The sequence below is a fragment of the Kogia breviceps genome, chromosome 7, assembly GCF_026419965.1.
Source record: "Kogia breviceps isolate mKogBre1 chromosome 7, mKogBre1 haplotype 1, whole genome shotgun sequence".
Classification (NCBI taxonomy): domain Eukaryota; kingdom Metazoa; phylum Chordata; class Mammalia; order Artiodactyla; family Physeteridae; genus Kogia; species Kogia breviceps.
This window is the reverse complement of record NC_081316.1, coordinates 34674164-34695916: the sequence shown is the minus strand read 5'-3', so window position 1 is coordinate 34695916 and position 21753 is coordinate 34674164. Positions and strand designations below refer to the sequence as shown.

General features: G+C 36.2%; 1 protein-coding gene and 1 pseudogene across 1 annotated transcript in view; one reads left to right on the top strand and one right to left on the bottom strand.

Moving 5' to 3' along the window:
* Positions 1 to 21753, top strand: part of ANO5 (anoctamin 5) — a 100133-nt gene that overhangs the window by 61832 nt on the left and 16548 nt on the right. Inside the window, 8 exon segments of the mRNA XM_059068236.2 lie at positions 3518 to 3652; positions 4144 to 4249; positions 4343 to 4403; positions 13059 to 13210; positions 15359 to 15433; positions 17028 to 17250; positions 19549 to 19718; positions 20383 to 20480. Of these exon segments, the coding sequence (XP_058924219.1) occupies positions 3518 to 3652; positions 4144 to 4249; positions 4343 to 4403; positions 13059 to 13210; positions 15359 to 15433; positions 17028 to 17250; positions 19549 to 19718; positions 20383 to 20480 (1020 nt within the window).
* LOC131759299 (glycine cleavage system H protein, mitochondrial-like) lies at positions 17344 to 17903 on the bottom strand (annotated as a pseudogene).

Below are 21753 nucleotides of genomic sequence, written 5' to 3'. Positions count from 1 at the left end.
GGCTATAAAGGTAATCAGAATGTGGTTTCCTAACACAAAGATATTTGCAGGAAGACACACAAATGCATAATAATTACAGCAGAGTGATACTTATGAAAAAACAGCACAGAGGAAAGAGCACCTACCTTTATGACAACCTCAGGGAAAGTTTCACAGTGCTTATTCTTGAGTGTGTCTTGAGAGAAGTAGCAGGTTGCTAGGTAAACAAGTTAGGTAAGAATATCCCAGGTTGAGAGAACAAGTACAGAGCACTGGGCTAAAGAAGAGCATTGTGCATTTAGTTCTTCATTTAGGAGGCATGGCTAGTAAGATTTGAATTTTATCAGTAAAAAATCATGAAGAACACTGCTAAGATGAAAGGACAAAACGTTTGAAGGAGGAAATGGTCATTGTTTAATCTTGTGCTTTAGAAACATTACTCTCTTGGAAACAGGACAGATAGTAGAAGGATGCAAAACCGAAGTCAGGGAAGTAAGGAGGCTCTTAAAATTTTCCAGTAATAGATATTGAAGGTCATATCCAAGGCACTGATAACAGGAAAGAGGAGACTATGGATTAGAAAAAGGCTTTTATGGGACTTCCCTGGTGGTCCCAATGGTTAAGACTCTGTGCTTCCAGTTCAGGTGGTGCAGGTTCAATCCCTGGTCGAGGAACTAAGATCCCACATGCCTCGTGACACAGTCAAAAATAAAAAAGAAAGAAAGAAAGAAAGAAAAAGATTTTTATGACAGAATTTATTGGACCTAGTAGATTGGATATAGAGGGTTAAAAAAAAAAAGGATGATTAGGGGTGCCTGAACGGAGATTTAGAATATAGGATTTGAATTCCTAGATTTCACATATTTCATGTTATCTCTACACCAAACCAAAGTTCCATGTCCAAATATTTGTAAATATTTTTACTGCCTTTTGGGTACTGAGCATTTTGTCATATTAGATTATATTTTTTCAGGGAGAACTGGGAATACAAAGGTTACCATCATTGGTTTATCAGTCTTTAATTTTATATGTCTTCTGATCCCATTTTTTTCTTTCCAATTTAAGAGCTCCAAATAATTTTTCTTTTGATATCATCTATTGGGGTGGCTTAATGCTTATAAATAAAATTGATATACTGCTATATAGCAAATAGGTTAGAACAAATATGTTTACAGTGACTATAATGGTGCTATTAAAGCCAGGATAGTGTAATCACTAAGCTAAGTTTCTCAGATGTCCATGAATTCATGATAAAAATGAATCTCTTTAGACCATATGTTTGCATTTTGTTCATTCATTCCTCAAACATGTATTTATTTCAATTCCATCATCATTGTCTTGATTATTTGCTATGTCTCAGACTAAGTACTAAGTCCTGGGAATATGAAATTAGACCAGTGCCTTCTCAGAAGATCTCACAACGAAGACTATTGAATGTCTTCTACCTATGAGATGCCCTGTTAAATGTTATGGGGCCACAGATGAGTGCAAAATCTAGCAAGTAAAATGGACAGGTTAAGAAATACCATAAGTGTAAATAAAAGGTAAATTTTTCTAAAAAAATTAATACTCAAAAAAAGTATTTATTCTCCTTATGTTTGATACTTTACAGAGTATCTTATATTATTGGCCTTTTCTCATTTTCTTTGTTTTGAATAATAAGAATTTAACATCTTAAACATTATTTCAGTAATATGTAAATAATATATATGTATTTACCATAATACAAATCTAAGACATGTCTCTTTCTTTTTGCATTCTTAAGAGATGGTTTAGTTGTTAATCTGTTGTTAAGCTCCCCAAATCCAAAGTTTAGTAAAATTATTTCTATAATTCCATATATAATAAATGTTCATTTGAGAATTTCTCTTTTTGAGAATCTTTTAAATACTAATTAAAGGTCTGGAGTTCTTGAGGACTTTTTTTTTAATTCTCAAGGAACAAGATTCTTGAAATTTGAAAGGAAGAAAAATGTAGTTCTTTGAAATATCCAGTTTCTTTATGAATTCCCAAATAATGTTTTGGTTAAGCATATAGCAGTAATATTGATGTTTTACCTTAAAAATTATTGATTCTATAATTTTTAAAACATCAAATGGAAATAGACACAGTGAATAGTAAATTTTCCCAAATCAAATGTTTTTATTCTTCTTTTTAGATTTTGATGTTATGCAGTATTATAATAATTGCTATGTTTTTCAGCAAAAATAAAAAAAAGAGAAAAAGCAAGTTTACTCATCCTGTGTGAGTGAACCTAAGGAAGTTGTAAATGGTAAATTAACAAGGGAATACAATGGAATTATAATTTAATTTCAAGTTTATAGTAATTTGAAAACAGAACAAGGGAAAACAACAATGTAAAAATGTTTATTATCACTAAAAATAATGAAAGAATGAAAGATGGTACAAGCAGAAAGATGCCTGTTTCATTAGAAAAGATAAGAAATTTTGAAAACTGAAGAATGGGATATTCAATAAAATTAATATTGAGTGAAAAAAAATTTAAACCTTCTCATTGGGAAATTAAGTTTATATTAAATAAGTTTATGTTATGTAAAATTTAAACCCTTTATGTTTAGATTTGCCTGTTTTTTGAGCATGTGTGGAAATTACAATTTAATAAAAAGTGCTATAATAGATTTATATATATCATGCTATTAGAGCCCAAAAGGGATTACATCTCTCTGTCTAGGAAACTGTGGAAAGACTTCACGGATTTGGTGAGCTGAGCTCTACGTGAATAAGGGAGAAGATTAACCTATTTTGTGTGTTTTTTTTAAAAAACCTGGTTTTATGTGGCAGAGAAAACCTTGTTCTCTGGTTCTTTGAGAGATTCCTTAAGGAGAGAGTTGGTTTAAAAAACAACAGAAAAAAAACTCCAAAACTTGGTTATAAGACTTGAACATTTATGCCAACTAATGCTGTCACTTTTTAACTCTTTGTAAAGCAAGTGCTGAACTGTATATTTTATGGAACTTTATTAAACACTCATTCTTGATTCCTTGGTTTGCTCCCTGTCTTACAATTCTATAAGCATCCATCAGAAGTCCAAATTTAGAGGAAGATGGAAGTTCATACATACAACCACTCTCATCTGTTGTGGTCTGAGTACATTCTTCAATTCTAGAGAGAGATAAAGCAAAAGTCCGTGCACAGATTGTGAATATGATTTTGATTTGTTAATTGCTAGAAGAATGTTCTGCACTTTATTTCAAAACATTTAAACTCTCTTTAAAATTTAAAAGCTTTTCAAATTACCTGATTATTTCAAAAGTAAATCTGAACTTCCACTCAGTTGGCTTCTTACTTACATGTGTTGTCTCTTTTAATCCTTACACCAATTCTATGGCTAAGCATTATCCTGCATTTTATGATGTGGAAACTAAAGTTTAGAAAGTTTAGTAACTTTATCAAAATTACACAGCTGGAAAGCAATGGAGCCAAAATTAGAATTCAAGTTTGTCTGAATACAAAACCAAGACTCTCAGAACTGTATCATTCTTACAACCTCTGATTCTCTTTTTACCCTCTTTCATAGGGATTATTACGGAGAAAAAATTGGCATCTATTTTGTCTTTCTCGGATTTTACACAGAAATGCTGTGTTTTGCAGCTATAGTTGGCTTAGCTTGTTTTATTTATGGCTTATTATCGATGCATGATAACTCAAGCAGGTAAGTGCAACTGAGTTGCCCAAATAGAGAATCTTATGCTAACTGAAACTGTTGCTATTATTTTCCTGGAATTTGTGTCAGAATGTTTCCTATGGCAGCAGATAATTGATATTTCTGAAAAAGACCCAAACATAGCAACTACCCCTCACCTGGTGTTTTATGGAAAATTTGTTTTTAATGATGGGCTCTAAAGATTCTGTTCCTCAAAGCATGTTTTGATCTACAAAAATTGCTAGTTCATTTCCCCTTGTGCCATATGTAAGAAGCTGTATAAAGTTGTTCCAATAAGAACAGCTTTGGACTTTCACCCAAACACATCACTTTTAAAATAGCTTTGCTCTTGGGAATTCTCTGGCAGTCCAGTGGTTAGGACTCCACACTTCCACTTCCGGCGGCATGGGTTCCATCCCTAGTCGGGGAACTAAGATCCCGCATACCATACCGCGTGGACAAAACAAAACAAAACAAAAACTTTCCTCTTCCCTCTGCAGCACTGAGATCTGTGACCCTGAGATTGGGGGTCAGATTATCATGTGCCCACTCTGTGATGTAATGTGTGACTATTGGAGACTAAATTCTACCTGTTTGGCTTCAAAGGTATGTATGTATTTTGGTATGTTGAAAAGACTTGCAATTTCCCTCGCTCATTTGATACTAAGTAGTCTTTGTGATGTTGTTATTGTTTTACAGTTCTCCCATTTATTTGACAATGAGTCAACAGTGTTCTTTGCAATATTCATGGGAATTTGGGGTGAGTAAATAGTTACATAAAAACAGTTTTCTCCATGTTATCTGTTTTATGGCCATTCATATAACATATGCAGTTGGCATACCTTACAAACCAAAGGTGATTTTACATCTTTATTTCTTTGCTAGCATCAGTACACTGATGGAGTCCACATCAATGGTCATTCGTCTTGATCCTTGGTCCAGAAATGTCTCTATTAATCATCTGCTCATTTCTCTGAAAAACACTATAATTTTTAAAACTTCATATGTATTCAGATTACACTATCTCAGCACTGTGGTAAAAACAGGCTCAATAAGTGCTTAATTCAGGAGAAATAAACATAAGTATTTGGTGGCTGGAGGATATTGAGTCATGGATACAAACTGGAACGAGACTCAAAAATTGTTGAGGGCTAATACATCAATATTTGAATTTAAATTTCCTGTGTCAAATTCTAGTTCCAGCTTCCAGTTCCATTTGGTAAAAGTCTCCCATGTAAGGTGGAATTTCCCTTGATTTTGGAAATGTCCCAGTATCTCTTCTCTTTTGTATCACATGGGAAGTAGAAGTGTTATGAAGTTATTCCCGCCATCAGTGAGGAAAGTATTTTCTGTAAGAGTAACTTGGCAAGAGGAGGCCTAAAGACTTCTAAAACATGTCTAAAACTTGGGGGGGCTCTGGGAAAAGAGAGACTTTTCTCTCCAATTTAACAAAAAAGTCTTTAATAAGCGCAAGTGTGTGCATTTAAAAATTGGCCAAGGAGGGACTTCCCTGGTGGCGCAGTGGTTAAGAATCCACCTGCCAATGCAGGGGTCACGGGTTTGAGCCCTGGTCCAGGAAGATCCCACATGCTGCGGAGCAACTAAGCCTGTGTGCCACAGCTACTGAGCCTGCGCCCTAGAGCCCACGAGCCCATGTGCCACAACTACTGAAGCTTGTGTGCCTAGAGCCCATGCTCCACAGCAAGAGAAGCCACTGCAATGAGAAGCCCGCACACCACAACGAAGAGTAGCCCCCACTCGCCGCAACTAGAGAAAGCCCGCGCGCAACAGCAAAGACCCAACACAACCAAAAATTAATTAATTAATTAATTTAAAAAAGAAAAAAAACTGGCCAAGGGAGCAAGGTAGCTTGATTCAGGCAATAGGACACCAACATTTGTGGGGGGTGTGTACATGAAGCAGAGGTTCTTATGGGTTTCTGTTACTTCTGCTTGCCTGCTATGGTCTGAAGAGAAAAGGCCAGATTCAAAGAGAGAACGGGCGACAGAGAAGTCTTACCCACAATTCTCCAGCAACCTCCTCTGGTTAAGTTAGTGTATGGACATCTCTTCATCATGTGGCTACCAAATCCTGCCTCTGTCATTTTTTGGAATCAGAAATGGATTATAGGTACACAAATTACAACAAATGTAGTAGTTTTCAATTCTTTCCATTGACAGAGATTGTACACCAACACTAACCTTATATGTCGTAACAAATAGAGGAGCAATTATGCATGGAACACCCAGCAGCTGCAGTGAACATGGGGGTAAAGATATCACTTCAAGATAATGATTTTGTTTCCTTTGGATATATACATAAAAGTGGAATTGCTTCATCCTATTATATTTATATTTTTAATTTCTCAAGGAACCTTCATATTGTTTTCCATAACAGCTACACCAATTTACATTCCCGCTGACGGTGCATGAGAGTTCCCTTTTTTTTTCAGTTTTGTTCTTTTGCAAACTAATATCCAATTTTCCCAAAACCATTTATAGAAGAAACTGTTCTTTCCCCATTGAGTATTCTTGGCTCCCTTGTCAAATATTAATTGACCATAATACGTGGGATTATTTTCTGAGCTCTTGATTGTGTTCCATAGATCTGTGTGTTTCTCTTTATGCCATGCCAAAAGTACCATGCTATTTTGATTATTATAACTTTGTAATATAGTTTGAGATCAGGAATATGACACCTACTGCTTTGTTCTTCTTTCTCAAGATTGCTTTGGCTATTTGGAGTCTTTTGTGGCCCCATACAAATTTTAGGATTGTTTTCTCTATTTCTGTGAAAAATAGCATTGGAATTTGATAGGGATTGCATTAAATCTGGAGATTGCTTGGATAGTATGGACATTTTTATATTAATTCTTCCAATCCATGAGTATGGGCTATCTTTCCGTTTATTTGTGTCTTCTTCAATTTCTTTCCTCAGTGTCTAGTAGTATACAGTGTACATATCTTTCATTTCCCTGGTTAAATTTATTCCTGGGTATTTTGTTCTTTTTGATGTTATTGTAAATGGGATTATTTTCTTAATTTCTCTTTCTGTTAGTACATGGGTAGTATATAGAAACACAACGGGTTTTTATATATTTATTTTTATCCTGGAACTTGACTAAATTTATTTATTAGTTCTAACAGTTTTTTGGTGGAGTCTTCAGGATGTTTTTTATAATTTAATATTATTTGAAAACAGAGACAGTTTTACTTCTTTCCTTCTTTCTTTCTAATTTATATGTCTTTTATTTATTTATTTATTTTTGACTAATTGCTCTGGCTAGGACATCCAGTACTCTATTGAATAGAAGAGGCAAGAATAGGCATTCTTGTCTTGTCCCTGATCATAGAGGAAAAGCTTTCACCTTTTCACCACTGACCATGATGGTAGCTATGGGCTTGTCATGTATAGCCCTTATTATATTGAGGTACATTCCATTTATACCTATGTTTTTGAGAGTTTTTATCATGATGGATGTTCAGTACTGTTAAATGCTTTTTCTGCATCTGTTGAGATGATTTTTTTTAATCATTTATTTTGTTAATGTGGTATACCATGTTGATTGATTTGTGGATGTTGAACTATCCTTGTATCCCTGGAGTAAATCCCACTTGATCATCGTGTATAATTCTTTTAATATATTGCTGAATTTGATTTGCTACTCTTTTGTTCAGGTTCTTTGCATCTATGTTCATCAAGTATAATTTCTTTACTTGTAGTGTCTTTGTCTGACTTTGGTGTCAGGATAATGACGGCCTCATAAAATGAGTTTGGAAGTTTTCTTTCCTCTTCTAGTCTTTGGAAGAGTTTGAGAAGGATCATTTCTTCTTTACATGTATGGTAGAATTCACCAGTAAAGCTATCTGATCTGGACTTTTGTTGGTGGGGACGTTTTTGATTACTGACTCAATATCCTTACTGGTAATTGGTCTGTTAAGATTTTCTATTTCTTCATGATTCAGTTTGGGTAGGTTGTATGTTTCTAGGACTTTATCCATTTCTTCTAGGTTATCCACTGTGTTGGCACATAATTGTTCATAGTAGTCTCATGATCCTTTGTATTTCTGTGGTATCAGTTGTCATGTCTCTTATTTAGTTTCTAATTTTATTTATTTGAGCCTTATCTTTTTGTCTTGGTAATTATGGCTAAAGGTTTTCTATTGTTTATCTTTTCAAAATAAAACAGTTTCATTGATCTTTTCTATTGTCTTTTTGTCTCTTTTATTTATTTACCCTCTGATCTTTGTTATTTCCTTCCTTCTACCTTTGGCTTACTTTGCTCTTCTTTTTCTGGTTCCTTAATGTCTAAAGTTAGGTTGTTCATTTTAGCTTTTTCTTGGTTCTTAATGTGGGCATTTATCACTACAAACTTCCTTCCTAGAACTGCTTCTGCTGCATCCCGTAAGTTTTGGTATATTGTATTTCCAGTTTCATTTGTCTCAAGATATTGTTTAATTTCTCTGTTGATTTTTCAAAGTTTGTTCAGTAGCATGTCCTTTATTCTCCACATATTTGTGAATTTTCCAGTTTTAACTTTTCCTGTAATTCTAGTTTCATACCATTGTGGTTAGAAAAGATGCTTGATATGATTTCAAACTTTTGAAATTTATTGACTTGTTTTGTGCTGTTACTATATGACCTTTCCTGGAGAACATTCCATGTGCACTTAGAAGAATATGTGTTCTGCTGCTGTTAGATGGAAAGTGCTGTCAATGCCTGTTAAGTCCCTCTGGTCTAACATGTAGTTTAAGTCCAATGATTCCTTATTGATTTTCTGTCAGGATGATCTATCCATTGTTGAAAATGGGGTGTTGAAGTTCCCTACTATTATCATATTGCTGACAATTTCTGTCTTCAGGTCTGTTAACATTTGCTGTATATATTTTAGGTGCTCCTCTATTGGGTGCATAAGTATTTATAAGTGTTATATCTTCTTGTTTGATGGATCTCTCTATCATTATACAAAGATCTTCTTTTCCCCTTATTGTGATCTTTGTCTTAAAGTCTATTTTGTCTTATATAAGTATAGTTAATCTTGCTTTCTTTTGGTTTCAGTTTTGTATGGAATAACTTTTTCCATCCTTTTACTTTTAGTATACATGTGTCCTTACAGCTGAAGTGAGTTTCTTGTAGGCAGCACATAGTTGAGTCTTGATTTTTTATCCATTCAGCCACTGCATGACTTTTGATTGGAGAATTTAGTTAATTACTTAAAGTAATTATTGACAGATATGGACTTACTATTGCCATTTTGTTAATTGTTTTGTAATTCATTTGTTCCTTTCTTCCTCTCTTGCCTTCTTCTTTTGGGGTATGATAATTTTCTGTAATGGTATGCTTAGATTCCTTTTTCTTTATCTTTTGCATGTCTTTTATAGGTTTTTGCTCTGTGATTACAGTGAGGCTTTTATAAAGCATCTTATAGTTATAACGTTCTATTGCAAGCAAAGCAAATTAATTCCAAATGCATACTAACACTCTATATTTTTACTTTCCTTCCCATGTTTTGTGTGTTTCTTTTTTTTTTTTTTTTTTTTTTTTTTTGTGCTAGGTGGGCCTCTCACTGTTGTGGCCTCTCCCGTTGCGGAGCACAGGCTCCGGACGCGCAGGCTCAGTGGCCATGGCTCACGGGCCCAGCCGCTCTGTGGCATGTGGGATCCTCCCGGACCAGGGCACGAACCCGTGTCCCCTGCATCGGCAGGCGGACTCTCAACCACTGCGCCACCAGGGAAGCCCCATGTTTTGTGTTTTTGATGTCACAGTTTATATCTTCTTACCTTGTGTATCCTTTAACCAATTATTATAGTTATACAATTTTATTATAGTTACAGTTATTTTTACTACTTTTGTCTTTTAACCTTCATAATAGATTTACAAGTGAGTTACCTACCACCATTATAACATGAGTATTTTAAATTTAACTATGCATTTACCTATACTAATGAGATTTGTACTTTTATATGTTTTCATTTCAGTTTAAAGAGGTCCCTTTAACACTTCTTGAAAAGCCATTCTAGTTGTGATAAACTCTTTCCACTTTTACTTGTCTGGAAAACTTTCCTGGTAGAATATTCTTGGTTCTCAAATTTTTTTCAGTACTTTGACTATATGCTACTCCCTTCTGGCCTGCAGTTTCTGCTGAAAAATCTGCTGATAGTCTTATGAGGGTTCCCTTATACATAAGTTGTTTTTCTCTTCTTGCTTATAAGATTCTCTCTTTGTCTTTAACTCCTGACCTTTTAAATATAAAGTCTCAGTGTGGTTCTCTTTGTTTTCATCTTTTTTGGAACTCAGTGGGTTTCCTAGATATGATATTTGGTTTTTTCCCCATGTTAGAGAAGTTTTTACCCATTATTTGAATATGCTGTCTGTATCTCTCTCTCTTCTCCTTCTGGGACCCCTTATAATGCATATGCTGTCTGTATCTCTCTCTCTTCTCCTTCTGGGACCCCTTATAATGCAAATGTTGGTCTGCTTGATATTGTCCCATAACTCCCTTAAGCTGACTTCACTTTTTTTCCACTCATTTTTCATTTTCATTTCATTCATTTTTTCTCCTCTGACTGAATGAATTCCACTTCCCTTTCTTGGGGTTTACTGACCCTTTCTTCATTTGGTGTAGTATGCTGCTGAACCCTTCTATTGAATTTTATAATTAAATTATTGTATTCTTCAGCTCTATGATCTCTGTTTATTACTTTCTTATATTTTCTGTCTCTTTGTTCAAATTCTCACTTTATTCATGCATTGTTCTCCAGGCATCAGTAAGCATCTTTATGACCATTATTTCAAACTCTTTATCAGGTAAGTTGCTTGTTTTCATTTCATTAAGGTCTTTTCCTGCAGTTTATCTTGTTCTTTTATTTGGAACATATTTTCCTTTGTTTCTTCATTTACCTTGCCTCTCTGTGTTGATTTCTGTGCATTAGGTAAAAAGCTACCTCTCCCAGCCTTGAAAGTGTGGCCTGTGATTGTCCAATCTGCCTTCTTTGTTCTTAGTGGCTCCCAATATTTGGGGGGGGGGTGCCAAAACCCATCAGTGTCCCAAATGGGAAGATCTCAGTCAGCACCTAGATGCAGGCTGTTTGGAAGTTGGACCCTCAGACAGCAGCTTTTAAAGTCTGCAAGTAGATCTCTTTCAAAGAAAGATTGGAAGTTGGGCATTTGTGTCTGTGACCTATGCTTTTAGCCCTGGGGAGAAAACCATTTAAGAACTGTTTGTTTGCTGCAGCAATCAAAACAGTATGGTACTGGCATAAAGATAGACATGCAGACCAATGAAACAGAATGGAGCCTAAAAATAAATCCACATGCATATGGTAAATTAATCTTCAACAGGATTTCCAAGAAAACAAAATGGGGAAAGGATAGGCTCGTCAACAAACGGTTCTGGGGAAATCTGGATGGTGACATGCAAAAGAATGAAATTGGATCCTTATCTTTGTCAACTGAAAAAAAATCCACAACCTGAAAGTTGAGAATTATGTTTTATTTGGCAGACTTTCTGAGGACTTCAAGACCAGGATGCAGCCTCTCAGATAGCTCTGAGGAACTGCTCTGAAGAGGTAAGGGAGGAGCCAGGATACGTAGGAGTTTTGCAACAAAGACCAGGTAGTCAGAACATCAAAAGATTACTGTTAATTAAAGAAAACCAGATACCTTAAGTTAATGAATTAGCGCTTTTCTTTGTATGGGAAGATGCAAGAATCTGGGTTAATTGAAATCATTCCTTTGATATGCACCTTAGCTATCTAGGGCCAGTATCCTGTTCTTTCCCATCTTGAGTTCCCTCAGGGCTCACCAACTGGGCTGTAGTGGCTTGATGGCTGCAACATCCTTTGTTTGCCGATATGGCAGGCAACATTTTTCATTCACATCTTACACCATCACAAAAATCAATTCAAAATGGATTAAAGACTTAAACATAAGACCTGAAACTTTAAAAATCCTACAAGAGAGTATAAGGAAAATCTTTATGACATTGGTCTTGGCAATGATTTCATGCAGATGACACCAAAGCCCAGGCAACAAAAACAAACAAAATAAGCTAGACTACCTCAAACTAAAATGCTCTGCACAGCAGAGACAACAGTGAACAGAGTGCAAAGGCAACCCATTGAAAGGCAGAAAATATTTGCAAACCATCTATCTGATAAAGGGTTAATCTCGAAAATATATATAAGGAACACCTGTAGCTCAATAGTTAAAAAAAAAAAACAAAATCTAACCTGATTAAAAATGGACAAAGGATTTGAATAGACATTTCCCCGAAGAAGTTATACAAATGGCCAACAGATATATGAAAAAATACTTAATGTCATTAGTTATCAGAAATGCAAATCAGACCACAGTGAGATGTTATCTCACACCTGTCAGGATGGCTATTACGAAAATGATGAGGATGTGGAGAATTATAATGAACTCTTGCATACTCCTGGTGGGAATACTAAATGGTACAACCGGAAAACAGTGTGGAAGTGCCTCAAAAAATTAAAATAGAACTGTCATTTAATCTAGCAATCCCACTTCTGGGTATTTACCCAAAATAATTGAAATCAGGATCTTGAAAAGATGTTAGCACTCTTATGGGCATTGCAACTCTCTCCACATTAACCAAGATGTGGAAACAATCTAAATGTCCATTGACAGATGAATGGGTAAAGAAACTGGTGTGTGTGTGTGTGTGTGTGTGTGTGTGTGTGTGTGTGTGTGTTTATATATATATATGTGTATATATATGTAAACTAGTTATATCTATGCCTTAGAAGGGTTATAAGGGAAGGTTTTTCTGGGGGTGTTGGTAATGTTTTATATACGTTTCTGTAAATATGTTATTCTTTAAGTGAAAGTTTGTTTAAAACTTATATATAGTATATTATACTATATAATGTCATATATTATACATGTATATATATAGAGAGAGACAGAGACAGGGAGAGAGGCAAAGAGAGACAGAGAGAGAGACAGAAAGACATACTGTGTTATGAAATGGCTCCTATGTTTTCCTTAAATTTCCCTAAGCCTGAGAATGTGGTACGATTGCTTGAATGATTTCAGTAAAAGACATGCAAACAAAATCTAGGTGTTGGTAAAAATTCAAGTTTAAATATTATTTCAAATTATCTGAATGAAGAGAGAGAAAATAGCGTGCCTGAAAAAAATTTTTCTTGCATGGACTGCTGTCTAAAAACTAATTTGTATTTCTATACAGGAGTTATTTCAATACTATTACATAGTATTATGCCAAAATTAATAATTTTATAATTTTATCATCAAACAGCAACAGAAGAACCATCATACAACCAAAATGATTGTTTAAAGTAAAGAAAAATCTAGTTATTATCTCCTTATTATCTCACTTATTCTTCCATCTCTTTATTATATTTGTTTTTATACATTTCTTTGCCCATAGTCACATTGTTCTTGGAGTTTTGGAAACAGCGACAAGCCAGACTGGAATATGAGTGGGACCTGGTGGACTTTGAGGAGGAGCAGCAGCAGCTCCAGCTGAGGCCTGAATTTGAAGCTATGTGTACACATAGGAAAATTAACGCAGTGACTAAGGTAAACTAGGAAACTGAAATCAGCAGTATATTTCAATGGACACACTGCTGTGGGTGGCCTCTCAAATAATGATGTGTATTTTAATTTGCCTTTAAAATATTCTACAACATATAAATCACATAAACTTGTTTACTCGCTTCTAATATACATTTTGAACGCATGCAAAAGTAGGTAGAAAAGTATAATGAGCCCCAGGATGGGATCATCACCCAGCTTCAATTATTATTATTTCATGGGCAACTTTTTTTCATTTATACACCTACCCCTCCCTGCCACTAGATTATTTTGAAGCAAATCCAAGTCATCATATCATGAAATACATAGTTTTAATACTAAGTGAAATAAAATGAAACAGAAAATAGTGTGCATGCTGTGGGCTTTATATATACATATATAGACATGGAAATGATACTAAGTTAATGTGTGAAAATTAAACTAGTATTGTATTAAGGTAGTGGGCTTATGAGTGATTGCTTTATTCGACCAAAGTTTATTCACCTAGTCCATTCTAATTAATTATAATGGGAAGATCATTGCACTGGTGTCTGGAAAGGAAAGTCTAGATTTTGGGATAACTGGCAAACTGGCTGTATGTTGTTGACTGAGTTATTTGACTTCTTGGTACCTCATTTTTATTTCACTTGAAAATGGAAGATACTTTGCAGACTCTTGGCTGCATATTCTTAGAGTCCCCACCTTTCCATAATCTATAATCACCATGTTACCTGATGCTATTAAAGAGAGAATAGAATATGTCTCTAAAAGTCTCTTCAGTAGAATTCCCTACTTTGTTCAGGACACTGTTCTTGTGTATAATATTCAACATTCTTCTTGCAGTGCAGGCATTCACTAAACGTTTATTAAATTGCCTTGAAACATTACAAAAAATTCAGTAAATGAAGAGAAAAATCACCTCAAAATACATTAACAATTTGGGTGGCTATTTGAAATTAATTAAAAATATATTAAAAGAGATATTGTCATACTAATGACAATATTATTATTAAGTATTTGTTCATACTTAATGGGATAAAAAAGAAAATAAAAGCAGGCCTATTGGCTTTGCCAAACACTGTTGACCAAAAACAAGATGTACTGAATGTTTACATTTGAAACCAGTTGAAAAGCAATATGTATTGATACACTGTGAATCATCTACTTCACTTAGCTTTAATGGCTTTGGAAATGAGAGGGTTTTTTTGTTTGTTTTGTTTTTACTTCATTGCAGTGCTTCTTCAGCGGTTAAGCACAACCAGAATTCTTACATTTGAGTCTGTTGGGAACACATACATGCAGGAATGGACACACACACGTGCACACACAAATATGCACACACACACGAACACACAGACACATTGGATACACACATGCATACACATGTACATAATCAGATGTATCCACTCACATCCTGGGGTTCAATAGAGCTCTTGGGCAGCCTACCCTGAGTGCTATGTTCTGTTTGCATTCAGTCCTTTCTGAAAAATCCTTGAGACTGTACAGATGTAAAATCTTATATGTTAAATAGAATTGCATGTTTTAGATTTCTGCTGACAACTATTTTTTAACTGCATGACAGTATTTTGGCCGTAAGATCTAACTGCCTCTCAGTATAGCTAAAAATATCACCTGGTATAATTAATATCTTCCATTAATGACTTAAAAAACCATAATTGTAGAAAAGTCTGGGCCCCTGAACTGTGTGGAAGAAGACAATCCTGTAAATATAAAGAAAGCACCCTACTTAATATCATACAGAGCAATTACAGAGCAGTGCATTCAACTCAATTCAGTTTAACTCAATTAGAAAATTTTAACATCATTACGGCATGTCTACTTAAGCAGCAGCCCTCAGGTTTTTACTTTGTTTTTTCCTCTCTCCTTCTCCCTAAATACAACTCTAATTCAACACTCAGGAAATAATGTGTATCCTTTATATCTCATATCATTTGTAAAATATTTCATCTGAGAGCCCTAAAGGTTTCTACCTAAACGTAAGGAACCACTACTAGAATGTAGTATTCCATGAGCTGTGGTGAACCCATTGGGGAGGTTTCTACTTTAACATGGCTTTGTGATTTTGACTACTGCTTGGATTCCCAACTTTGAGGGTAGATTTTGAATTTTGTTGTGATTTCTTCAAAATTACAGGAGATGGAACCTTACTTGCCTCTGTGTAGTCGTATTCCATGGTACTTTTTATCAGGAGCCACAGTGACTTTATGGGTGAGCATTGTTTAAAAACTATTATCATCTATTCATGTAAGATCATACTGGGATTACCTCAATAGTTTTGTCTGCAATGGCTCGAGTCCCTCTCTTCCCTCCCACTCCACAGTATTTTTTTTTATCTTGAATGGAGCTCTTATATAAAATAAACTGTAATTTACATGGATGTGCCATGATTAAACCTTGGATAAAGAGTTGGGGAGAGAGGGAGGTGCTTTATCTTAAAGCCCGTCCCTCCCCCTTCCCCAGCTCTTTGTTAATTTGGTAATAACTTGAAACCAGAACGGTTTAATAAATAATTTGATTACAGACTATTTGTTTAGTGTTTTTAAAAAATTATTAATTTATCTTTTATCCATTTAAAATATACAAAATGAAAAACTTTATACCATTAAGGTTCATTCTCTTGCCAAGATAAATGGAAGAAAATGTTACATCTTCTACATGAAGAATTTAATTAGCATATCCCATTGTTAGGGAGTCAGATTTTTTCCATGCCTTTTACCTGATAGATTTCTCCATCATCATAATCTATTTCTTGCCCTCCCCTTTCAAAATTTATGTCCTCTTACAGTTGACCTTTAGTTTTAGGAAAACAGGCAAGGTTACCCTTTGAGAAGTTAGCCTGTTGAAGTGTAAATAATTAGCAGTTGTAGACTGTATTTTAACCTCACCATTCCATATTGTCCTATAATTTTTTATCTTTAACCTTTTTTGATAAAGGTATTGGTTTTTCTATTTTAAATTTGTATTTTCCTAGATGATATAACAATCATTTTAGGAGAGATGATAGAATAAAAGGGGGTGATAATCAATTTGGGACACTCCTTGAAAAATATTCTGGAGTGTGGTTCTAGAAAGATCACTGCCATTTATTTCTAGTACTCATTCAATTTGATTCAGTTCCTCAACTTTCACAATAAAATTCTCCAATCATTGATATAAAGATCTTTGTGATTTTATAATATGTAAAGGTATAAAATTTATACAAATATCTAAACTACCAGGCATATCAGACTACTAATGGCAGTATTCTGAGAGGAAATGAAATCGAATCTTTAAATGGTTTTTTCTTGAGAAAGTAAGTGATCTGCACACTACACATTTAGCTACAACCCAGAGCAGAGGTTACCAAACATGTGCTGTAAAGGATATATTATAGGCTTTGTGGGCCACAAATCGTCTCTGACACATAATTGTCTTTATTTTTCTTTACAACCTTTAAAAATGCAAACAAACAAAAAATATTCTTACCTTAAGGGCCACGCAAGAACAGGTAAGGCCATAAGCAGACTCTGGCTTGCTGGTAGTTTTCCAACTCGTTCTAAAGGATAGACCTAGAGGATGGTCAGTGAATACTTTTCTATTTTTGATTTACTCAGCTGCTACCATAGGCTTTATCACTAACCCTTTTATGTTCCTAGTTTTCATTTCCTGCCATCTATGGTGAGAGGGACTGACTTGGCTTGCTTTCCATGTCAGATCTGCTAAACTTAATATATGAGTTGAAGAGAAGAGTATGTTTCAGATATATATATGCATCACAGGGATTCAGAGACCAGAGTGACCAGTTTTTGTTTCCCTTCCCCAGATGTCTCTGGTCATTGCGTGTATGGTAGCTGTGATTGTATACCGCCTGTCAGTCTTTGCTACATTTGCTAGCTTCATGGAAAGTGAAGCATCCTTAAAGCATGTCAGAAGTTTCCTCACTCCCCAGATAACCACATCTCTCACTGGATCGTGCTTGAACTTTATTGTCATCTTGATCTTGAATTTCTTTTATGAAAGGATATCTGCCTGGATTACAAAAATGGGTAAGCTGGCCAAATCATTAGTATGACTCTGAAAATGGGTTCCTACCAATACTATACCTCCATTCTGGATAATCCCCAAGGCAGTTCTTTTTTTTGTTTTGTTTCAAACTAGTTTATTTAGGGGTTCCATTTTCACTCCTCAATAGATTTTATGTATTTCTCATATGCTTCTTCACTCATTAGTTCATCTAGTTCTGAAGAGTTACTGAGTGTCATCTTGATCAGCCAACCATCTTCATAACAAGATTTGTTGACAAGTCCTGGATTTTCTGCTAGAGCTTCATTAATTTCAGTTACTTCTCCTGATAGAGGAGGATAGAGTTCACTAGCAGCTTTCACACTTTCCAAAGCACCAAATTCCTCGTGTTTGTTCAATTTTGTCCCATCTTCAGGCAGACTACAGTAAACAACATCTCCCAAAGCTTCCTGTGCAAAATTGCTGATTCCCACTGTTGCAACACCGTTTTCTGTTGTTAACCATTCACGTTTGTCTGTGAATTTACGACCGGGCAGCAGAGCAGGGCCGGTGCGCAGCGCCCGGACGCGCCCACCTGCAGTCCCCAGGGCCGCGGCTGGCAGGACGTGTTGGGCGCAGAGATGGCGCTCAGGCTGCAGACCGCGGCCCGCACCCCCCGCGGCACTCGCAGCGCCATGTTCGCAGAGGTGCAGAGGGTCTCCGCGCGCCGGGAGTTCATTTTTCAAAGGCACATTTTAAGGCAGTTTTGCTCTACAGGTAGACCCATAGCCTGGTACTTCAGAATCCCCTAAGGGCTACATTCAGGCCTATTATAGTGGAAGCAGGAAAAATAACTAAAAAGAATTAGGACTCTGTAGATCTTTTTGAGTATTCTTACCTTAATCCTTCTTTGATGGGGTTAGTTGAAGCCTAAATAAAATCCTCACACATTTCTGAAGCACAGATAATTTTTATTTCATGTGTATGGTGTTTAGGAAGTATTGGATTTTGAAAACCATTGTGAGGAAAATAGAACAATCAGGTCCTCCTGAATAAATCTAAAAGTTAGTGCTTCTCTTTTCAGTTGCCATGTGTTAGAACCTGGATTATGTTCTTCTAAAAATTTCTCCTAAAGCCATGAGGGAAGGTGAAGGGGTCACAGGTGGAGTGGTAGGTTCAGTCAGGAAGACTAGCACAGAGCACAGTTGCTCCTGGCCTTGCCCCCCAGCAAGTTGGAGATGAGATCAGAGACTCAACTCCGGGCCTCAGCTTCTTCTGGGACTGCTCTCTCCAGGAGCTCATGCCCCCCTCCTCTAAATCTGTACACTGACAGTGTGCCCAGTGGCAACCAAAAAGGCAGCACAGTATTTACTCAGCACTAGAGTAAGCACTGGGAAGCAACTGTCATTAAATACTATTTTCAAATTTGGAGTTCTTCTCTCTCAGTCTTACTTAATAAAAAAATTATAGCAATTAGCACCTACAAACAAAGCACCTAAAAAATATCTCAGCTTTCGTCAATGAGAAAAATCTCTTGTATTCACATTAGAGATTTTGTAGGAATGCAGCTAAATTTCAGTAAAATGGAAGCGTTATCTGTGTCTTTAGAATATGTGTTACTATTTCAGTGTTGCTGAAAATGTCATGGATTTGGCTGGATCAGCTTGTGCTCTTGGGAGATCATCAGTTCAGCAAAGCATGACCCCTTACTCTTTCATGCCTCATGTTGTTTTACTGTGGTGTGAGGAGACTCTAACATTCTCTTATCTTTGGAATTCATAAAATGATAGATCATGATCATGCATTTTAAGTGAAGGAGAGGGAAAATATGTACTATTACTGCCACCATTTGCATGACATTGTTTTCAAAACTGATAAAGCTGTTTAATTCATGAGAGGAAAGCACAATTCAGTTTGAAATCATCCTCTGCCCTTCATAAGATTGACTTTGTTTAAACCTGATTGAAAACAGAGGAGCGAGATCTGATGTGTTTGCAGGGTATCACATAGTGTTATGGGGATGAGCATAAGGCTCTTCAGTCTAATAGGCACTTGAATTCCATATTTTGACTGTGTGACCCCAGGCAAGTACTTCACTGCTCTAAAAGTACTAATGACAGTTTTCCAGCCTTCTCTGGTGATTAGATTAATACACAATCTCTAATAGAAAGCCTAGTGCACATCCATAGCTGCTTAATATTGGTCAGTTATGACCAGAGTGGGTAAGATTTCAACAGACTCTCAGAATAATATGACTAGATATCCACTTACCCCAGGGAGTAAAAAAAATAAGGAGAAGCAGGAAGGTGCATTATTAAACCTTGGTGTTTTTTATTTACCAGAAATTCCTCGGACTCACCAGGAGTATGAGAGCAGTCTTACCTTGAAAATGTTCCTGTTTCAGTTTGTAAATTTTTACTCGTCCTGCTTCTATGTAGCTTTCTTTAAAGGGAAGTTCGTGGGCTATCCTGGAAAATACACATATTTGTTTAATGTGTGGAGAAGTGAAGAGGTAAGAATTCTCTAGAGAGGTGAGGTTTGTGGCTTCAGTAACTCAGTGTTAACTAAATACCTTTAGGTGTGCCCCGCACTAACTCAGATTTTTATCAAGCTGCAGGAAAAGTCTAAGACACTAACTCTGTCCACAGAGCATATTGGTCTTAGAATCCTGCTATCTGATAGACTTTCCAGTTTGTTTTGGGCAAGAAGTTATATTGTACCTATTGTTTGGTATAAAATATGAACTATGAACTGGAATAAGTAAGTTCTGTATTCCTGAAGACTTCCATCAAAGGATGAATAAATTTCTAGAGGTACAGCAAAAAGGGCTCTACCATGGGTACAGAGTTAGAACAGTTCAGTGGTTTCCAAACCTGGCTGTGCATCCAGATCACATGGAGAAAATAACAACTTCCAGCCCTAATCCAGATATGAAGATTCGGAATTTTCTAAGAATAAGGCCCAGAAATCTGTTTTTAACATATTTCACAGCTGAGTCTAATGTAGCTAGACTGGTGATCATGCTTGGAACTTGGAACTAAATATCCATTTATATTTTTTTAATATCTGTTCCAGTGCAAATCTTCAGATTCTCACCCTCTGGTTTGGGATTTCTTTTGTTGCAGAAGTCCATCTTTCATCCTTTACTTTATTTTTCTCCTTTTTCTTCTTACTAGTGTGATCCTGGAGGCTGTCTAGTAGAATTGACAACCCAGTTGACCATCATAATGACTGGGAAACAGGTCTTCGGAAACATTAAAGAAGCCATTTATCCGTATGTATGACTTACAAGTTTTTGCTTTTTTTTAAAGTAAGCATGAGAGATTTCCTCTGGAAGAAGATGGAATTCTTTGATTATCGTTGTGCCTTTGTTAGCTAATGTTTAAGTCAACAGCAACAGAAAGACTTCACTTTTAATCAACAGTCAAGGATATATTGGGACTTCCCTGGTGGCACAGTGGTTAAGAATCTGCCTGCCAATACAGGGGCATGGGCTCGATCCCTGGGTCTGGCAAGATCCCACATGCCATAGAGCAACTAAGCCTGTGCGCCAAAACTACTGAGCTTGTGCTCTAGAGCCCGTGAGCCACAACTACTGAGCCCATGTGCTACAACTACTGAAGCCTGCATGCCTAGAAGCCCATGCTTTGCAACGAGAAACCACCGCAATGAGAAGCCCATGCACCGCAACTAGAGAAAGCCCGCACGCAGCAATGAAGACCCAATGCAGCTACAAATAAAAATAATAATAAATTAATTAATTAGTTAATTTTAAAAGAATATATTAAGGTAATACAGACTTTTAAATATACATCTATTGCTTGAGAAAGTTTAGGGGAAGGTAGTTATCTCTGTCTCCTGTGAAGTTTCCACTGGGAAATCTAAATGTTATATGCTATGTAGGTTATTCTACATGTTGCATTTTATTTCTCAAAATTACTAAAAGTTAAATCTTTAAAAATATCTGTGTGTCATGGACACATCTGTTACTGAACCAAACTCGGGTCCACTCACCTGCCTGCAGTAAAGCCAATCTACTGACACCGGGTTATGGTGAAGGAAATTGCAGTGTTTATTGTAACTCACCATACAAGTAGTCTGGGACAGCTAGTGCCTGATGGGTTTCAGGAAAGCATTTTCAAAGTCCAGGTGAGGGACCCCTGTCCCTCACCTGGACTTTGAAAATGCTTTGGATTACAGGGTACAGGGTATGTGATCAGCTCATACACAATTATCTGATTGGTTGATGATGAGGTAACAGGGCTGTGTCACAGGGGTTAACATTAGGCTCTAACAGGTCTGGGGGCTATGTGTTCATGGTCATCAAGTAGTTAACATCTTCCATTTGGTGGGGGTTTTCACATCTGTAAAACAACTCAGGAAATGTGCATCAGATACTATTCTCTGTTACTTCCGAGAGGAGCTAAAGCAGAAGATATGGGGAGGAGTCTGTCCCAGGAAGGCCCCATAGGGTCCTTCTCAGTTACACATCTAGGCACAGAAACTGTTTATGAATGAAATTCTGGCACGTGAAGGAACCACTCTCT